The sequence below is a fragment of the Triturus cristatus genome, chromosome 1_2, assembly GCF_964204655.1.
Source record: "Triturus cristatus chromosome 1_2, aTriCri1.1, whole genome shotgun sequence".
NCBI lineage: Eukaryota > Metazoa > Chordata > Amphibia > Caudata > Salamandridae > Triturus > Triturus cristatus.
In genome coordinates, this window is record NC_140580.1 from 935,713,088 (window position 1) to 935,728,754 (window position 15,667).

Here is a 15,667-nt window from a genome sequence, read left to right on the forward strand (position 1 = left end):
ATTCACGCTGCAAAAATATGTTTATTAGGACACTTGCCTATAAAACCAACACACACCAAACTTCTCCAGGCTATACAGGTTACCTAAAACTAGCAAAAACATTCAGATTAAGTTAAGACTTCTCTACATTTACAATCACTGTCGTGTAAGATGCAGAGCTTATCAGCAAACACCTCCAACTAACGGAGAGCTCTTCCAGCCAGTCCCCTAAACGAAAAGCTTACTGGGAATTACCAAGCCTAGCGTGCTGTGTCATCTCCTAGAAACGAAGGCTTGCATTTAGTATTTGCCTCTTTTCTGTGGCTGAGCTACCCTTTGATCTTTCGGGAAGTACCATACTTTACAAATGTGTAGCACTGGCTGTCACACTATCAACCTCATGGATATTCCTGTCCGTGGAAGAGTGACTAGTCCTATGGCATCCAGGGCCACACGAGATCTTAGGACACAAAACAGGCTGAAATTATTAAATTTTTATCAAGGGGACACCTACCTGTGCCAGCTCTCCAATTGTAGCAAGCACTCCAGTCACCACCCCTGGATTAGGGTCTGGGTCCTTCAGTTTAAGGATCAGCGCCTGAGAGCAGAGAGAGGAAGACAAGTTAGTACTTGTGAGGAGTGGAGAGCAAGAGGCAGTCCCAATGCCTGTGAACAGCAGACAGAGGAGGAAGCAGCATAAACGACCAATAAGAATAGTAAGCGAATGAGGCAGAGCCATGTTTCTGTGAAAAGCAGAGTTGGTAGGATGGAGAATCAATGTCTGAGGGAAGAAGACCGTACCCACTAGGATCAAAGGGAGCAGTTGGATTTAACACACGTGATAGAGGAATTAGTGATTAATATAGGTGGGGGAGCTATATTCCACCGTGGCCAGAAGCAAAAAAAGGGTAGCAGTGAGTCTCAGTAAATATGAATAATGTCGATGGGATTAGATGGAGGCAGGAGGAGCAGAGGGGTAGAGAGAGTGTGAGCATCTCATAGGATCCGAAAGCGAACAAGCTACCAGGAGGTATATGAGATTCAGGATCCATAAAGTGATGAAAGGCGAGTCTGAGAGTGTAAGCAAAAGATAATTAGAGACAATTACAGTGTAATGACAGTCCACACCAGCGAGCAGAGAGGGGCAGAGTGAGAATCAGTGCCTGCGAGCGGAGCAGATGACAGCCAGAAGCGGGGACAGCAAAAAAGAGGAAGAGCGAGTAAGCATCAAGGTATAGCAAGGAGGTGAAGAGGGAGAGTCAGTGCCTGGGAAAAGCAAAGGAATTTAATGAGAATCCTCATCTATTGAAGAATAAACCCTAGCACAAGCACAATGCCACAGGACACATACTCTACCTTGAGGATAGGCTCCATATATGGTCGGATGAGACGAGGGGCATTGGAGACCAGGTGCCCCAGCATTCTTGCACTCTGTTCTTTGTTCCTGCCAACACCGCTGTGCTCCAGCTCGGTTAGAATCTGCAGGGGAAAACAAACTCTTCATAAATGTAGTTGTCATTACCACCCAAGAAAGAATCTGTAGCACCAGAGAGGCAGCCCATGGCATGTTAACATTACCAAAATGAGAGTGTCAGATGGTGATTTACCACCCCGCAGACAAGGCGGATCAGAATATATGACCACCCGCAATAAAAAAGTAAAACAGGATAAAAAAGAGCAAGACAATCCGAGTCAGAGACCGGGAGAAAGGTCAAGCAAAACTTCTAACATTTGTTCTAAGTCCTTCTCTACAAAAACGTATTCACATGAGCCAAATATTGTCTTTGCTGACACAAACGTCCATCCCAGACATAGAGCTCTGAAGGAACAAATGGGCACAGATGCCCTGTGCAGCCACTTCTAGAACACTGATGAATCAACACACCATTATGTTGTTGAATATAAACATATGAATTTATAAAACAACTTAATTCAACACACTATAAAAGTATCACAGTAACTAAATATAACACACAACATTCGTTACACAAAAAGAAACCACAACAATTTTTTCCCCAGCTTGAAGCCGAGGAACACATTAAACAGAACATGAAAAAAAATCAACTGATCAAAATAAGGTGAGAAATTATCACAATGTAGTAAGCATCCACAAACCAGATTCCGATCCTATCACTCAATGACGTTACGCTCGTCTTTGGGCCTGTAAAGCACTTCGTTGCCTTTAGGCTAGGTTCATGCTTTAAAAATACCACATACATACATATATCACATGCCTTTAATTAAACCTCTTGCTATAGTAGCTCTGAAACCCAACATACATTTTTTTCAGAACACCACACACACACTACATTTCAATTCAACACACAATACAGACTGCAACCTCAGTATCCTCTGTGGAGGCATCTGATTTTCAAACACAAGGAGCACATTGGACAGAATACCACACATGCCTTGCAAAGGCATAGACAAATCATGAACCAGCCAACTAGCTACACATCTCATACAGCCACATTTCCTAAATAATTTCATATGCTTGGCAATAAGCATGCCTAACAAATCAGAAGATACGTACACAATTCGTAATTTTCATCAGCCGCATCACTCCTTCAACCAATGCTCAATCAACAAGACATTGTTATCATACCGAGATACAAGCCACAACACAATAGCTGCTACGTGTCATCACCATTCAACTCCAATCTAAGATAGAAACATGTAAAGTAAGCACAGACTGTTAAAGGTACAAATAGACAATCAAGAATGTGCTACATAAAAGCCAAATACGTTTTAGAACATAATAAATGGCCTTCACAGACAACCCTATATCCAGCAAAAGTCACTAATGGAATGTGTGAAACAGACAACCTTACAGCCACAGAAGGCCCCAAGCACCACCTAAAAGACAAACCGACCCCACCATCTTATACATCCATAGAAGCTATAGAAAGACTAGCAGCCATAAAGAGCCATTTAACAACAGACCATAAACAATCTCAGAGCCTTAACCTTCATTCACAAACTGTCACGCATCGAATGACACACGCTGAAATCTGATGCAGCCATAGACATCCAAGAAGCTGTGGTGGCTTAAGCAGTCATAAACATAGCCAGCTGCCAGAGACAGCATGTAATCCACATTCTGCTCCAGGGAAACAACATACACCCATGCAGCCATACAGTACCAACAGCAACACAAGGAAAAAGCAAGTTGATGCACTCTAGCTGTGTCAAAGTTAGCATATCACAACCCAATGAGATTGCATACTCATCCGTTTAAAAATCATGAACAGATGGTGGTTGCAAAACGTGACTTGGCCAAGGCAGGGGGGGCTGTGGTGATTCAGCCACTGACGGAGTGGGAAAAAAGTATGGATATGTATATGCTGGGGAAAAAGACGACATATAAAGCACGGGGTTGCCCCAAAAAGTTCTGGAAAATATGGAAGCCATGGTTGACACACTATGGGTTGTCTCTCTTTGATTCACAGTGATCTCTAGCGATGGACTTGTGGGTTATGCAGCTGAAAGATGCTCCCAACTAATGTATGAGATTCTAGAACAGTTACTAGATCACCCGCCACTTTTGTTCTTATATGATGCCGATGTCTCGCTGAAGGTGCCACTGTGTGCTGCTATTAATCAATGTCTTTGTAATGTATTAAAGAAAATGTTAATAAATTTATTAAAAAAAATAAAAAAATCATGAACAGAAAGTATCCTCACAGATGCAAAATGATTTTGTTTATGCCTGACTATACCTGTATTAACATCTTGCGTAGGAATGGCATGACGAAGGCGGGGTTCATGCTACTGAGCCGCCCAATGGTACAGATAGCCAGCTCTCGGATCTCAAACACCTCATCGTTCAGGGCCACAAAAAGTGCCTGTAGATTTTCTGCCTGTGCTAGGTGAGTGTCAAAGCGCTCGTCCAGCGAAGCCAGCACACAGTACCGGATATCGGGATCTGCAAAAAAGGATATCTTCATTAAGAACATCAGCACAGTGTGTCTGACATTTGCCTTTCCGGTGGTGGGTCTATTCATAAATGTACCACTTCCAACATCTCCTAACATTCTGCAGATAAGTATTTCCCAGACTCTCCTTCTTAGATAATTTCCCATCAAAATAATTGTCAGCACCTCTCTTGTCAGTCAGTAGTGTCCGACCACCTGGTTGATTTACACTGTCCTCCCCACCCGCCCCAAAAAATACCTCTCTCCAGAGAAATGTATCATTGCCAATAATCAAAACCTTACCTCCAGACTGATCTATAGCCATCTATGTGATTTACCTACCTCCAAACTGTTTCATAGTCCTCACTAACCTCTCAGATAGATGACGGCAGAATATCGAGCAGAGACATTGTTTTACATAAATATAAATGCCAGAAAATTGACTGCCCAAATATTGTGAAGATAAGGCCTTATTAGAAAAGTAAAGATTTTATTCTCAACTTTACATCTACGTAGCTTGAAGAGAAATATATTGTCAAGGTACATACACGAGGAGTTAAGTATAGTGATTCAATACTTACCTTTAAATACTTACCTTCACAATATTTCTGTAGTAGATAATCTAGCTACTTATTTTTGTAGAACAATATTTAAAACACGGTATTTCAGGGGCCTACCTCTCAGACACTAGATCCCCTTCCACTCTGGTCTGTATGGTTTCAAATGACACAGAGTAAGATCTTGGCCAATATAGGAGATCTGTGGTGGCCATGGATGATAAGGTAACATGAACAGTTTGTCGGTTTCACTTTTGGGAGTATGCATGTTTAAATGAAATCCATTTTATTTCAAGACTTGTTTGGGCTTATATATGGTTCTCACATCACTCCATAGCTGATTCAGAGGAAAAAGAAGTAACTCATAATCTCTATGGCATAAACATAGGATTCCAGCTCTTTGGAGTAACATGACATCTCGGTATGTGTGTGTCACTCTCATCGGCTGTACAACTAGCTGGTTCAGGAAGGCTGATCTTACATGTGTGGTAACTTCACTTCAGAAACAGAAATCATTACTCAATTTAAAACTGACAGTTTGTGTACAGCCACAAAGGTTTTTTTACCTAGAGACAATCAAGTGGCTGGAGGTAGAGGAGGTTACTCACAAACTGCATGACACTTTAGAGATTCCTAGCAAAAATCCCTACATAAAAACTGCAGAGTTAGTCAGCTCCCTTACACAGTTTTATTACACTCATGAGCTACAAACGCAGTACAGTTGAAAAAATTCAGAGCTTCTTTTACCTGGATCAGTTATCCCAACCACCAGCAATTTGCTGAGCACATCAGCCACTACTTGCACAGCAGTCTGACTGACCACATGACCATGTCCGCTGATGAGGTGAATGGACGGTGTAAGCAGACGGGAGCAGGTCCGTGCAGCCTCAATCCGGATCTCCTTATGCTCACTGTTCAAGAAGTGATCTGCACAATGCCGGACAAACTGCGTCAAAGAATGCCCTGAAAAGAAATGGAAAGGTGAGACAATGGACCACATACTAAAGAGATTGCAGCAGAGAAGACCAGATTCAAAGAATTTTAACAGCACTAAGAAAACACAGATGGTCATCAGCAGAGAAGGCAAAGTCAGAAGACAAGCACAATATCTAAAGGACACAAATAAAAATCAAGTCGATTCTTCATGGAAAAAACGACCCTTGGAGGGTATGATAGCGCTGTATCTTTGATTTCTGGTTCTCTGTGCCAGATCACTTGCCTAAAAAAATTCTGCTGCACGCTGAAATAGCGGTTGCATTTTACAACAGATAGTATGGCATGCAAGGACCATGGAACCTGAGCTACCCCCTCCTGTACAAGCCTGGGGAACCACAAGAGGACCTCCAATCGATACTGGCAGCCATGTACTGTACGAGGGGTCTCATTTTGCACAAGCTGCATCCTGCACACGTCGCCCACACATTCTGAATGTGCCAGCACGACCTGTACAAGCTAAGCATTGCTTCACTAATCCGAGTGAGGGAAAAAATAAAAATATGATTTCTTCAAACTGTCACAGTATCTCACGTCATTACAATTATGAAAAATGATACACCAATTAAATGACAAAAGGAGTGAAAAATTTGCCAATGAGTATAGAATACAAAACTGAGAAAGGTTAAGTTACGAAGGCACGTCCGGATACAGAAATTACAGTTTAAAACCCTTTGTTCACCATTAAAAATTAATTCAGGGCATAGGGTAGCGTTCTCTTCATGAGCAAGGACATCCTAGTATAATTCTAAAATACAGCACTAAAAATGATTGCGCGACTCAGTATAAAACTCCTCTGGGCTTATGGACCACAGCAGTCTTCTGAATGTATGGCACAGAGGCAACCACAGCATACTAAACCCGGAGTCAATAACGACGTTGGGAAATTGTTTACACTTCACACTTCACACAAGGACCTTCCGCATACTACAATTTGGCAAAAGCGTTTTTTTTGTTGTTTTTTTTAAAGTGTCCTGCCAGGTGAGTGTCACTGAGAGGTATTATTATCCTAACACTGATAACCTCCATCATTCGTTAACTGCGTGGAAACAATAATGGTGTGGCGAGTACCTGCACTTAGCCTCCAACTAGGTCGATGGGAGATGGAGTCGAGTACAAGGAACTGGGGGAGGGGTTGGTATTGATGCTAAGAATATACAGTTACTATTGAGGCGACATGCACAGCACATATATGGAAAAAACAGATTTTGAAGCTTGCTGTATGCTTCAGAATCACATGAACACATGAGACCTATAATGGTTGGTTAGGAGAATACCTGAAAATGAAAATATACAAAGACATGAACCCAAGGAAATGCCTCTAAATAATTTAGTAAAGCTTGGGCTTATTATGGATTGCCATTTCGTAGTGCTGATAATGATAACAAGCATTGGCATAGCCAATAGGTCTCGCATTTGGGACCTTATAAGTGTTTAGCCATGCAACAGTTGCATAACTAAATACTTATAAGGTCCCAAAAGCGAGACCTATTGGCTATGCAAAGCGGACACGAAAGTGAAAGTGATCGTGATCAAACATCAAAGCGGCCATGCGGCCGCGAAAGTGAAAGTAATCACGGCAAAGCGCGCGTGCCCGCGCACATGCACTGTAGCTCTAGGCTGGCCTGGTAGCACTTTTTGAAACCCTCTCAATAAGTCTCACCAGACCAGCGCATGCGCTGGGTCAGGCGAGACCTAAAAACAACAATTCCTGATAAATTACTTGCTCCTGTACTTCTACCTCTTACCTGACCTGCTTGCCGTCTTCAGGCCAAGGACAGGTCGCAATTCCCGCTTTGATGCCATCATTTTTAGGTCTCGCCTGACCCAGCGCATGCGCTGGTCGAGACTTATTGAGAGGGCTCCAAAAAGTGCTACCAAGCCAGCATAGAGCTACAGTGCATGTGCGCGGGCGCGCGTGCCGCGCTTTACCGCGATTACTTTCACTTTCGCGGCCGCACGGCTGCTTTGATGTTTGATCGCGATCGATCACTTTTACTTTCGCGGCCGCATGGCATAGCCAATAGGTCTCATTTTTGGGACCTTATAAGTATTTAGTTATGCAACTGTTGCATAGCTAAACACTTATAAGATCCCAAAGGCGAGACCTATTGGCTATGCCAATGCTTGTTATTACAATGTAGGGGAACAAGATGACCCTTTTCAACTGAAGCAAAGGATTCAACCTCTTTGGAGGAATCTGGATGGAGAACAGCAATCCCTCCGCTATCAATCTCTGCCACAAAATGGAGATTGTTAGAAATGATCCTTCTTTTATGGCTGCTGGGCAGTAGGAGGATGAGTGGGTCACAGTATGGAGGCTTATGGGAGGCTGAAGATAGCTACTACTCTCTGAGAATTTTTGGACACTTATAGCTCTGCTACTGAACTTGTTGCTCTTAATAGAGCTGGAGTCGTCTTCACCCCTGCCGTATCGCTTGAATTGCAGCTTTTAGAATTCTCTCCTGTACTCTGTGGCCACTGTCTTTGCTTCAAATTGTTATTTGTTTCAATTTTGTCATCAACATGAAAGTCAAAAAGGGAACAGCTTGAGACGGGAATGTCTAGGATCTTTTGCTGTGTCTTAAACTAGCACTAGAGAATTTTGGGAGGTTCTTCTCAATGAAAGGCACCTGTATCAGGAGTCCAGTGCAGATAAATGAGCCTTGCTTGCTGCTCAAGTAAGGATTTTAGCTGTCATATTACAGATTTCTTTTAGATTTTCTTGCAGAAAGAATCCAAAAATGAATGCGTGTGGTCCACAGAGTGGTCATAACATTGCAAGCTAGTAGTGGGCATGAGGCTCGAACGAATGGTAGCAGATGTTTGACATACCCCTTTCCTAAAGTCACCATTCATCTGCTCTCTTTCGCTGGAGCAGCTGAATAATGATGATGATGATGATGATAATTATGACAATAGATTTGTGAAGAGCTAATGAAGCAGAGCACTTAGAGGGGAACCGAAGACACTGAACTTCTATTAGCCGGAATCACTACAAGTAAATCAGAGGTGTGTTTTCCTTCAGGAGTTTAGGGTCACATTTTGCATTTTTTCAGGTTCTCTATACGCTTAATTACAGAACTAATTAAAAGGACCTTGAAAAGTTTAGAATAAAAGCTCCGGAAAGCCAGGAACCAGAGGGACAAGGGGGCTGTCATGCTCTTTAATTTGAAGGCTGTCAAATATCGCTAGTCTGAAAAACTGATGATTTCAATATTAAGCTCCTCATATACACTTTGGAAACTTCTTGGAAGTTGACAAGGTCATTTACAGGTAAAACCTGAGATGAAATTGAGCCTGGAGCTTGTGGACAAAATTCATACCAGTCTGAGGAAGAATACATATCTAGTACTGCACAGTGCATTTTAGGACATGTAGGTGAGTCTCATCTCTCAATCTCTCTTCTGTACAATGTAGTTTCAGTGAAATAGCCCCCAGGGAATATAACAAGATTGTTGTTTATTATGGCAATTATATTCCACTTTTAACTCCTGCTTTTTGTTTTAGGTGAGGTTGTTCAGGAGATTCATCAGCTCCAGGGGGCATTTGAGAACATTTCTGGGGAGCAAGAACCTCTTCCCTCAGTAATGTTTGAGAAGGTGGATAAGGAGCAATAGGCGGTTCAGGATCTACAGCTCCAGATGGTTGAGTAGTGGGTACGTGCCTCATCTGGAGTTTCGTATGGCAGGAAAGGCACTATGGAATCCTCAGATGCAAAAATCAGGCAAGTGAATGGTGGAACACCAAGCACAGACAGTGAGTGAGAGACGGTAACTATGAGAGTTTGAGCTCACATCCCAGGTGGGTCACATCTGGTTGCTTCAAGAAGGGGAGACAAGGAATCTGGACCACAATTAGATGAACAGGACATGGTAGGAGTGAGCATACTTGCTGATTCCCTCATTTCTACACCCCAGCCTGCTGAATGACATTTTTTGACAAATGACATTCATTGTGTGACAGCTAGGAAGACAATCTGCGGTCATACTTAATTGATATATTCCCGCAACACGAGGAACACCTGTTGAAAAGAGGAGGCATGACATCAGAGAAAGGAATTACAGAGGAAAACACCACTACCCACGGAAATATGGTTGAAAACCTTATCCTGTATGTCAAATAAAGACAAGAAACCTCCAAAATAATTTGTTTTCAATCGAAATACAGCTTTAAGAGGAAAAATTAGAATACACGACTGACTCTTTCTGCTGGACATGCCGGAAAAAGACATCTTCAAAATTCTTAAAGTAGCATGATCAGGTTTGCAATGTTATATAGTCCAAGTATCATACATTCCCATGTTGTGCAGTACAAGATGCTTCATTACTTATTTCCTTTTCAATTAAAAAAAATAATACGGACAGAAGGCCAATGTCACTTTAAAAATACAACAAACAAGCATTGGCATAGCCAATAGGTCTCGCTTTTGGGACCTTATAAGTATTTAGTTATGCAGCACAATATCCTTGGTGCAACAGCATCAACTGTTGCATGGCTAAACACTTATAAGGTCCAAAAGAGAGACCTATTGGCTATGCCAATGCTTGTTCCCGTTGTCACTGTTTTTCCTTTTTCTCTTCCTCATTCGCTCTCCTTATGCCATTTTCGGGCTTTTTTGGGGACAAACTTTGATAATGTAAAATAGGCCCTAGTCCCCAAAATTGAGACCTGCAACCAATATTACAAATTAAGCACCAAGTTTGCCTAATGTGGAACTGACTCAACCCAAAATGGAACTGACTCTGCCCAGCCCCTCAGGCATGACCTACTGGGGATTTTCCTGATTGGCCACTCTAACTCTAGGTGGTCCCCCATGAAGAATAGTGCAGCCTGGTCAAGAGGGGATCTTGTTATATGTGTGATTTGAAAGACAATTAACTTTTTTGATGGTAAGCGGTTTTGTGAGCTGTGAAACAAATGTAACATGTTTTCAGCCATGGTATTTGCCTGCATAACTGTAGCGAGTCACTAACAACAATGGGGAGCCATGGATTACTACTGAGTGACCAACAGATTGCGGCGTTTGGCCTGTGTTGGTGGAAAGTGACTGTGGGTGATGCGTTCTTTCACTTATAGTTGAGGGATGTACAGCTGTGTGGCCACTTTTCGTAGATAAGCACAAGCTGCACATTGATTTTTAATTTAAGGATACCATAAGCAGCGCCATTAGTTTATGAACTCTTTGGAGTCTAGCATATAACCCGAGGATCTCGAATAGGAATTCTAGTGTGTACATTTAATTTTTAGAATATTTGTATTTTTAGCTCATGAATTCATAATAATTGGCACTTTAAAGTGAAATCTTGTAGCTGTTTGGCAATCCAATGGTGACTTTATTTCTTGGCGAAGAATCACCAGGGAAGATTGGGCTAACAGATTTGGAAAAACATATTTATGAAGCTAGTGGTTACGAATTAAAATATTGTAATATTAAAGGATCAACTGCTCTGTTTGTTTAGGAACGGCACCACACTTAATTGTTTTTACTGATTTTTGCCAGGAATACCCACAGAAAACAATGTGTTTGAATATCTGTATTTCCTTTAAAAAAGAAATAAAACAGTTTGTGTGTTTAGGTGACTCTCTGTTTTATCATGCATGACTGCAGAACCAATATCTGTACATGTTGGCAGCATGGAGAGTCACAAAAGTCCAATAATTTTCTTTAAAACTCCAAATAGGCACACACGTTTATACCATAATGCTAATGTTTTCATTTGAGTCAATTGTTGTGTCATATATGAGACTGCAAATAGTGTTAAAACGAACAAATATTCGAGAGTGGGTGCATCATTACAGTTTAAACAAATGTGGAAATACTCCATTTGTAATTTCGTCCTTTCACAGAACACAAAGTAAATTTTGCTAAAAAAACAAATTGGCTAAGCAAATTATAAATATGGATAAACACTGATGGAACTGTTAAAAAAATACTGTGAAAGCGAGGTCTGTTTATAGTCAATTTAGAATTACTGTATGCAGAATATTCAGTGCAAGCCTTTTTGGGTAGTGATGCATTTTGTGAGCTTCTGCAGTGTGTGGGGCAGATAAATGTCGCTGCTGGGCCTATGTGGTTGTTGAGTTTGCTTATATCTGTCGATTGTTCTTTGGTCAGGGTGTGCGTGTGTAGTGCAGTTTGGGACTCTGCAGGGTGTGTACATGGTCTGCACTGTTTATGTGCAGAGCGTCTGTGTGTGGTTTTGCTTTTTTATGTGTAGAACATGTGTGGTGCTTAAATTTGGTTGTGCGGTAGGGTAGTTTAGCTGTGTTTTTGTGCAATGTCTGTGTAGTTGTGCAGTGGAAGTGGCTGTGCATTGAGTGTGCATGTACAGTGTGGGACCGAAGCAATGGGTTGTGCTGCATGGGTTTGTGGCTGTGGAGCATTTTTAGGTCTCGGGACCATCCGGTCGGTAGACCGGAAGTCCGGAGATTTAATGTCTTTGAGAAGAGGGGCTTGCACCCGCCCCTCTTCTCTCCTGTTCTCCATTGGCTGGCCTCTTAAATGCTGGCCAGCCACTGGAGAAGAGGTCCAGTCACTCCGATTATGCCCCGTCCTTTTCGGATCTGGGGGCGTGTTTTTTGCGAGAAGTCTCAGGGAGGAGACAACAGCAAAACACGCCCCCAAATCCGAAACGGACGCTCCCTTTGTCCGAGGCATGCTTCACCTCGGAGAAAGGTGGTGGTGTGCTTAGTGATGTGCTTGTTAAATGTATTTGTGAAAATGAGTTTGTGTTGTGTAATCTGGTGCTCCTGAAATGCGGCCTTCGGCCGTTGTGAAAATGAGTTTGTGTTGTGTAATCTGGTGCTCGTGAAATGCGGCCTTCGGCCGAGTTCGCGCTATGTAACGGCAACAAAAAACAAAACCAACAAAAAATGCTGTGCATTTGTTTTCCCATGGTGGCTATAGTAAATTGTACCAACCACCATGACAGATGTCGTTTAAAACACTTTTTGGGGATGTGATTTTTGAATCTTTTTACGTAGATCTGAAAGGTTTCCGACTCGGTGCATTCCTGTGCGCAGTACGATGTGAGGGATTTATCTGTGTCTTAGCAACGAGTCCTCCGCACACAGACATGTTGTGTATCTAGTAGTAACGGAGTAAAAATAACAGGTGCTGGCCGAGGAAGCCAGGCTTTTCTTCACTGCAAAGTGGGAGTAGATCATCCCCACGAAGTAAGGTTTAAATGTGATGTGGGAATTTTAAAATACGTCCCGTTAAAATACATAGAAAAATGGTAAAGCGAGGGTGCTAAGGTGAAAGCTGAAACGGTGCAGTGTGCTCGCCTCAGAAGATAGCTTGATACTCCTGGTGCCACACTGGATGTGCCATGAGAGAGCTTGAAACCCCTAAATGTTGCTGTTGGTGAATCCAACGGTGCTCCCCCTTCCTTGTTAGTTGGGTCGTTCTCAAGAATACATGCGCTGCCTGCACATTTCCGACGATCCCTAAAGCACGGGAAGGCGAACCCTTGGTCTGTTCTATTGTTCCCGGCTTGGCCGCTTACCGCTGGGGTGGCTGCTGTCATGCCAAAGATAGAGAAAGCGGACTGCAAACGCCGAGGAGTCCCATGCCGGCCATTTTACAGCACATCGTTCTTTTTTTTAAATAAGCTCAAAGAGCTTCCAAACAGATAACGAAGGTACAAAGTTAAATCGTCATATATTAGTAGAGATATTGGTTTGAAATTAATTAACAAGTAAGTACTGCCTACACATATTTTAGAAACAGGTTGCCTTTATTAAAATGGTTTCCGAAAATTGTTCCTAAGAAAGTATTTCAACTCACAAAAAAGTATGCATTTATAATTCAACTTATGAAGCTGTTACGCACATAAAGCTGAAGGTCGCTGATAACTTCGCGTTAGGCCGTTCTCTTCAGGATGGCGTTCATTTGATCGGGAGCCACAGCTGACCAGACTTTACACCCATTTCTGTCAGTGCGCAGTACCTCCGGCCTAGTCTAGGGGTCGCTGCCGAGCTCTTTCGCTCCCTTCCTCTCACACACACACACACAATCCCCTTCTCTCAGGCGAGCAGCAGCCGCCGCGGCCTCGCATATCCCGGGCTCTTTTTGTGTGTGTGAGCGTGTGCAGAGCGCGAGTGCGTCCTGTAAGCGGGCGCGAGCGGCCGGTGTGTGATCGAATGTGGTAAGTGCAATACATACACACATACACCTTCCCTGAATGTCTCCCGAAAGAACCGACAGAAAAAACCCATAAAAATCAAATAAACCGGGGAAAAAACACTGGATCTCTCTTGCCGAAGCTGGGTGAGAGGCATGGAGTGGGGCTCAGGGGAGCCTGGTCTGTGTTTCCGTTGGCCCTGCTGAAGATCCCAGACCCCCCCAGTTCAGCCCGCCGACGGCCCTGCTATCACCCCCCCCCCTCTTTAAATACCAACTTTTCTTTTAAAAGAGACCACTCTCCGGCCTTTCAGTCCCGAAGACGACGATGGGGACTCGGGTTCCCTAACACGGAGAGAGGGGATTAAAAAAATAAATACAAAGGGGAAAAAATACATTTTGTTTTTAAAATACCCAAAACGATGGCAAACTCGACGGGGAAACCTCAAAAGGACCAGCGGAGGAAAGGGCAAGCTTTCCTGGACGAGCTGAGGCAGTTCCACCACAGCAGAGGGTCAGAAGACCCATTTAGCCTTAAACCTATAAGACACGGGGGTGGTGGAGGGGTAGCTTTGCCAGGGGTCCGGTATCGCCGGCCTCGTCTGCCGGATCTCTCTAATGCTCTCTATTTGTGCACAGGTCCCGGGTTCGAAAGCTGCCAGCTGTGGCGGGCAGGGAGCTGGACCTGCATGCTCTGTACACCCGGGTCACTACTCTGGGCGGCTCCTCTAAGGTGAGCGGGGGGCCGCGCCGGCAAACTTCATTCTCCTGTCAAACACTTTTTGGATTTCCCTCGCTGCTGCTCGAGAATGAAAGCCAATGCCGTTTAAAATAAGCGCTCTTGGCACGTTGCCTGGCCCTAACGTGGCCGCTGGTTTTACGCATGTGCAGTGCATAGGGTGGATGCAAGGATGCTTTACCAGGTCTCGGATGCAGAGCTGGATAAAGCCTGCGGTCTTGCGTTTTGCTAATAAACATCTTTGTCTCAACTTTAATACTTTAAATGCATTAATATTCATTTAGTCTGGGGCATGGCTTGTCATAAAGATGGTAGGGACCCCTGTTCTTCAGCCCATCAAATGTAGTTACAAAAACATGTACATTGCCTTTATCAATAATTTTCGTTTTGGTTTAAATGACGCTTATATAACCGAATAATTGCAACTGTAACAAATAATTATTAGCACTATAAACGAATATCACAGTATATCATTAAAATTATTCCAAGATGTACACATTTCAGAGAAAGGTTCTCTAAAATCAGTCTTCATTTGTGCTTGAAAAACAATAATTATTTACGCCTGTATTTGCTATTTTCATAACAAAATGTAAAACATATAGACAAAAGATAATCAAATATAAGCAATCCATTAACATATGTGACATGGTGAAATGTGACCTTAAGTACAATGCCGACATGCCAGTTTTTCCTTCTTAAGGGGTTTCTCAATAAGCCTCCTCGGATACCCTCTCTTCAGGTGCACAATTTATGAACAAAAACAAAACAAATAACATGCAAACCGATCACCTTCCGTTTATTGAGAAGCCGACGTTAGTAGAAATTCCACCCACAATACACGTTACAATCGATGTAATTATGTGTTATGTTTAAACAGGAACACTTCTTCGCTACTAGACTTAACAATGTGTAGACTGCTTTAGAAAAGAGTGGTGATTTTAACATACACATCCCAATGAAAGTGCGCACGTCACACTTTATGAAATTATAATTTCAATATTCAGTCAAAGAAGCGTCAAGCTGAAGAAGGCGCTATGTGGAGCCAAATAACAATGCCGTTTCTTTAACCCCTTCTGTGCCCATGACGAGCTGGACTCGTCATGGGCTGCAGTTGCGCTGTGCCCATGACGAGTCCAGCTCGTCATGAACCCCGCCCGCTAATGGAACGCGACCACAGGGCGGGGAAAGGGCGTGGCACACAGGGGGTTAAATGTTTTAAAAACAAAAACATAAACAAAAATAATGTCATGAGCAATGCCAATAGCTCTAACTTTAACAATGCCGAGACCATTGCATTGTAAATGCTTGTTCTCTTGTTGTGAAGAATGGGCTGGTGAGTTGTGCAGGTTGTAGGCGT

General features: G+C 42.9%; 1 protein-coding gene across 2 annotated transcripts in view; it reads right to left on the reverse strand.

The window, feature by feature from the left end:
* Nucleotides 1-15,667, reverse strand: part of MTOR (mechanistic target of rapamycin kinase) — a 1,008,697-nt gene that overhangs the window by 778,137 nt on the left and 214,893 nt on the right. For both annotated transcript variants that reach the window (XM_085609875.1, XM_085609873.1), the window contains exons 12-15: nt 5,198-5,413; nt 3,699-3,904; nt 1,336-1,458; nt 494-577 (exon numbers count right to left, since the gene is read on the reverse strand). In XM_085609875.1, the coding sequence (XP_085466001.1) occupies nt 494-577; nt 1,336-1,458; nt 3,699-3,904; nt 5,198-5,413 (629 nt within the window). The remainder of the gene's footprint in view (nt 1-493; nt 578-1,335; nt 1,459-3,698; nt 3,905-5,197; nt 5,414-15,667) is intronic.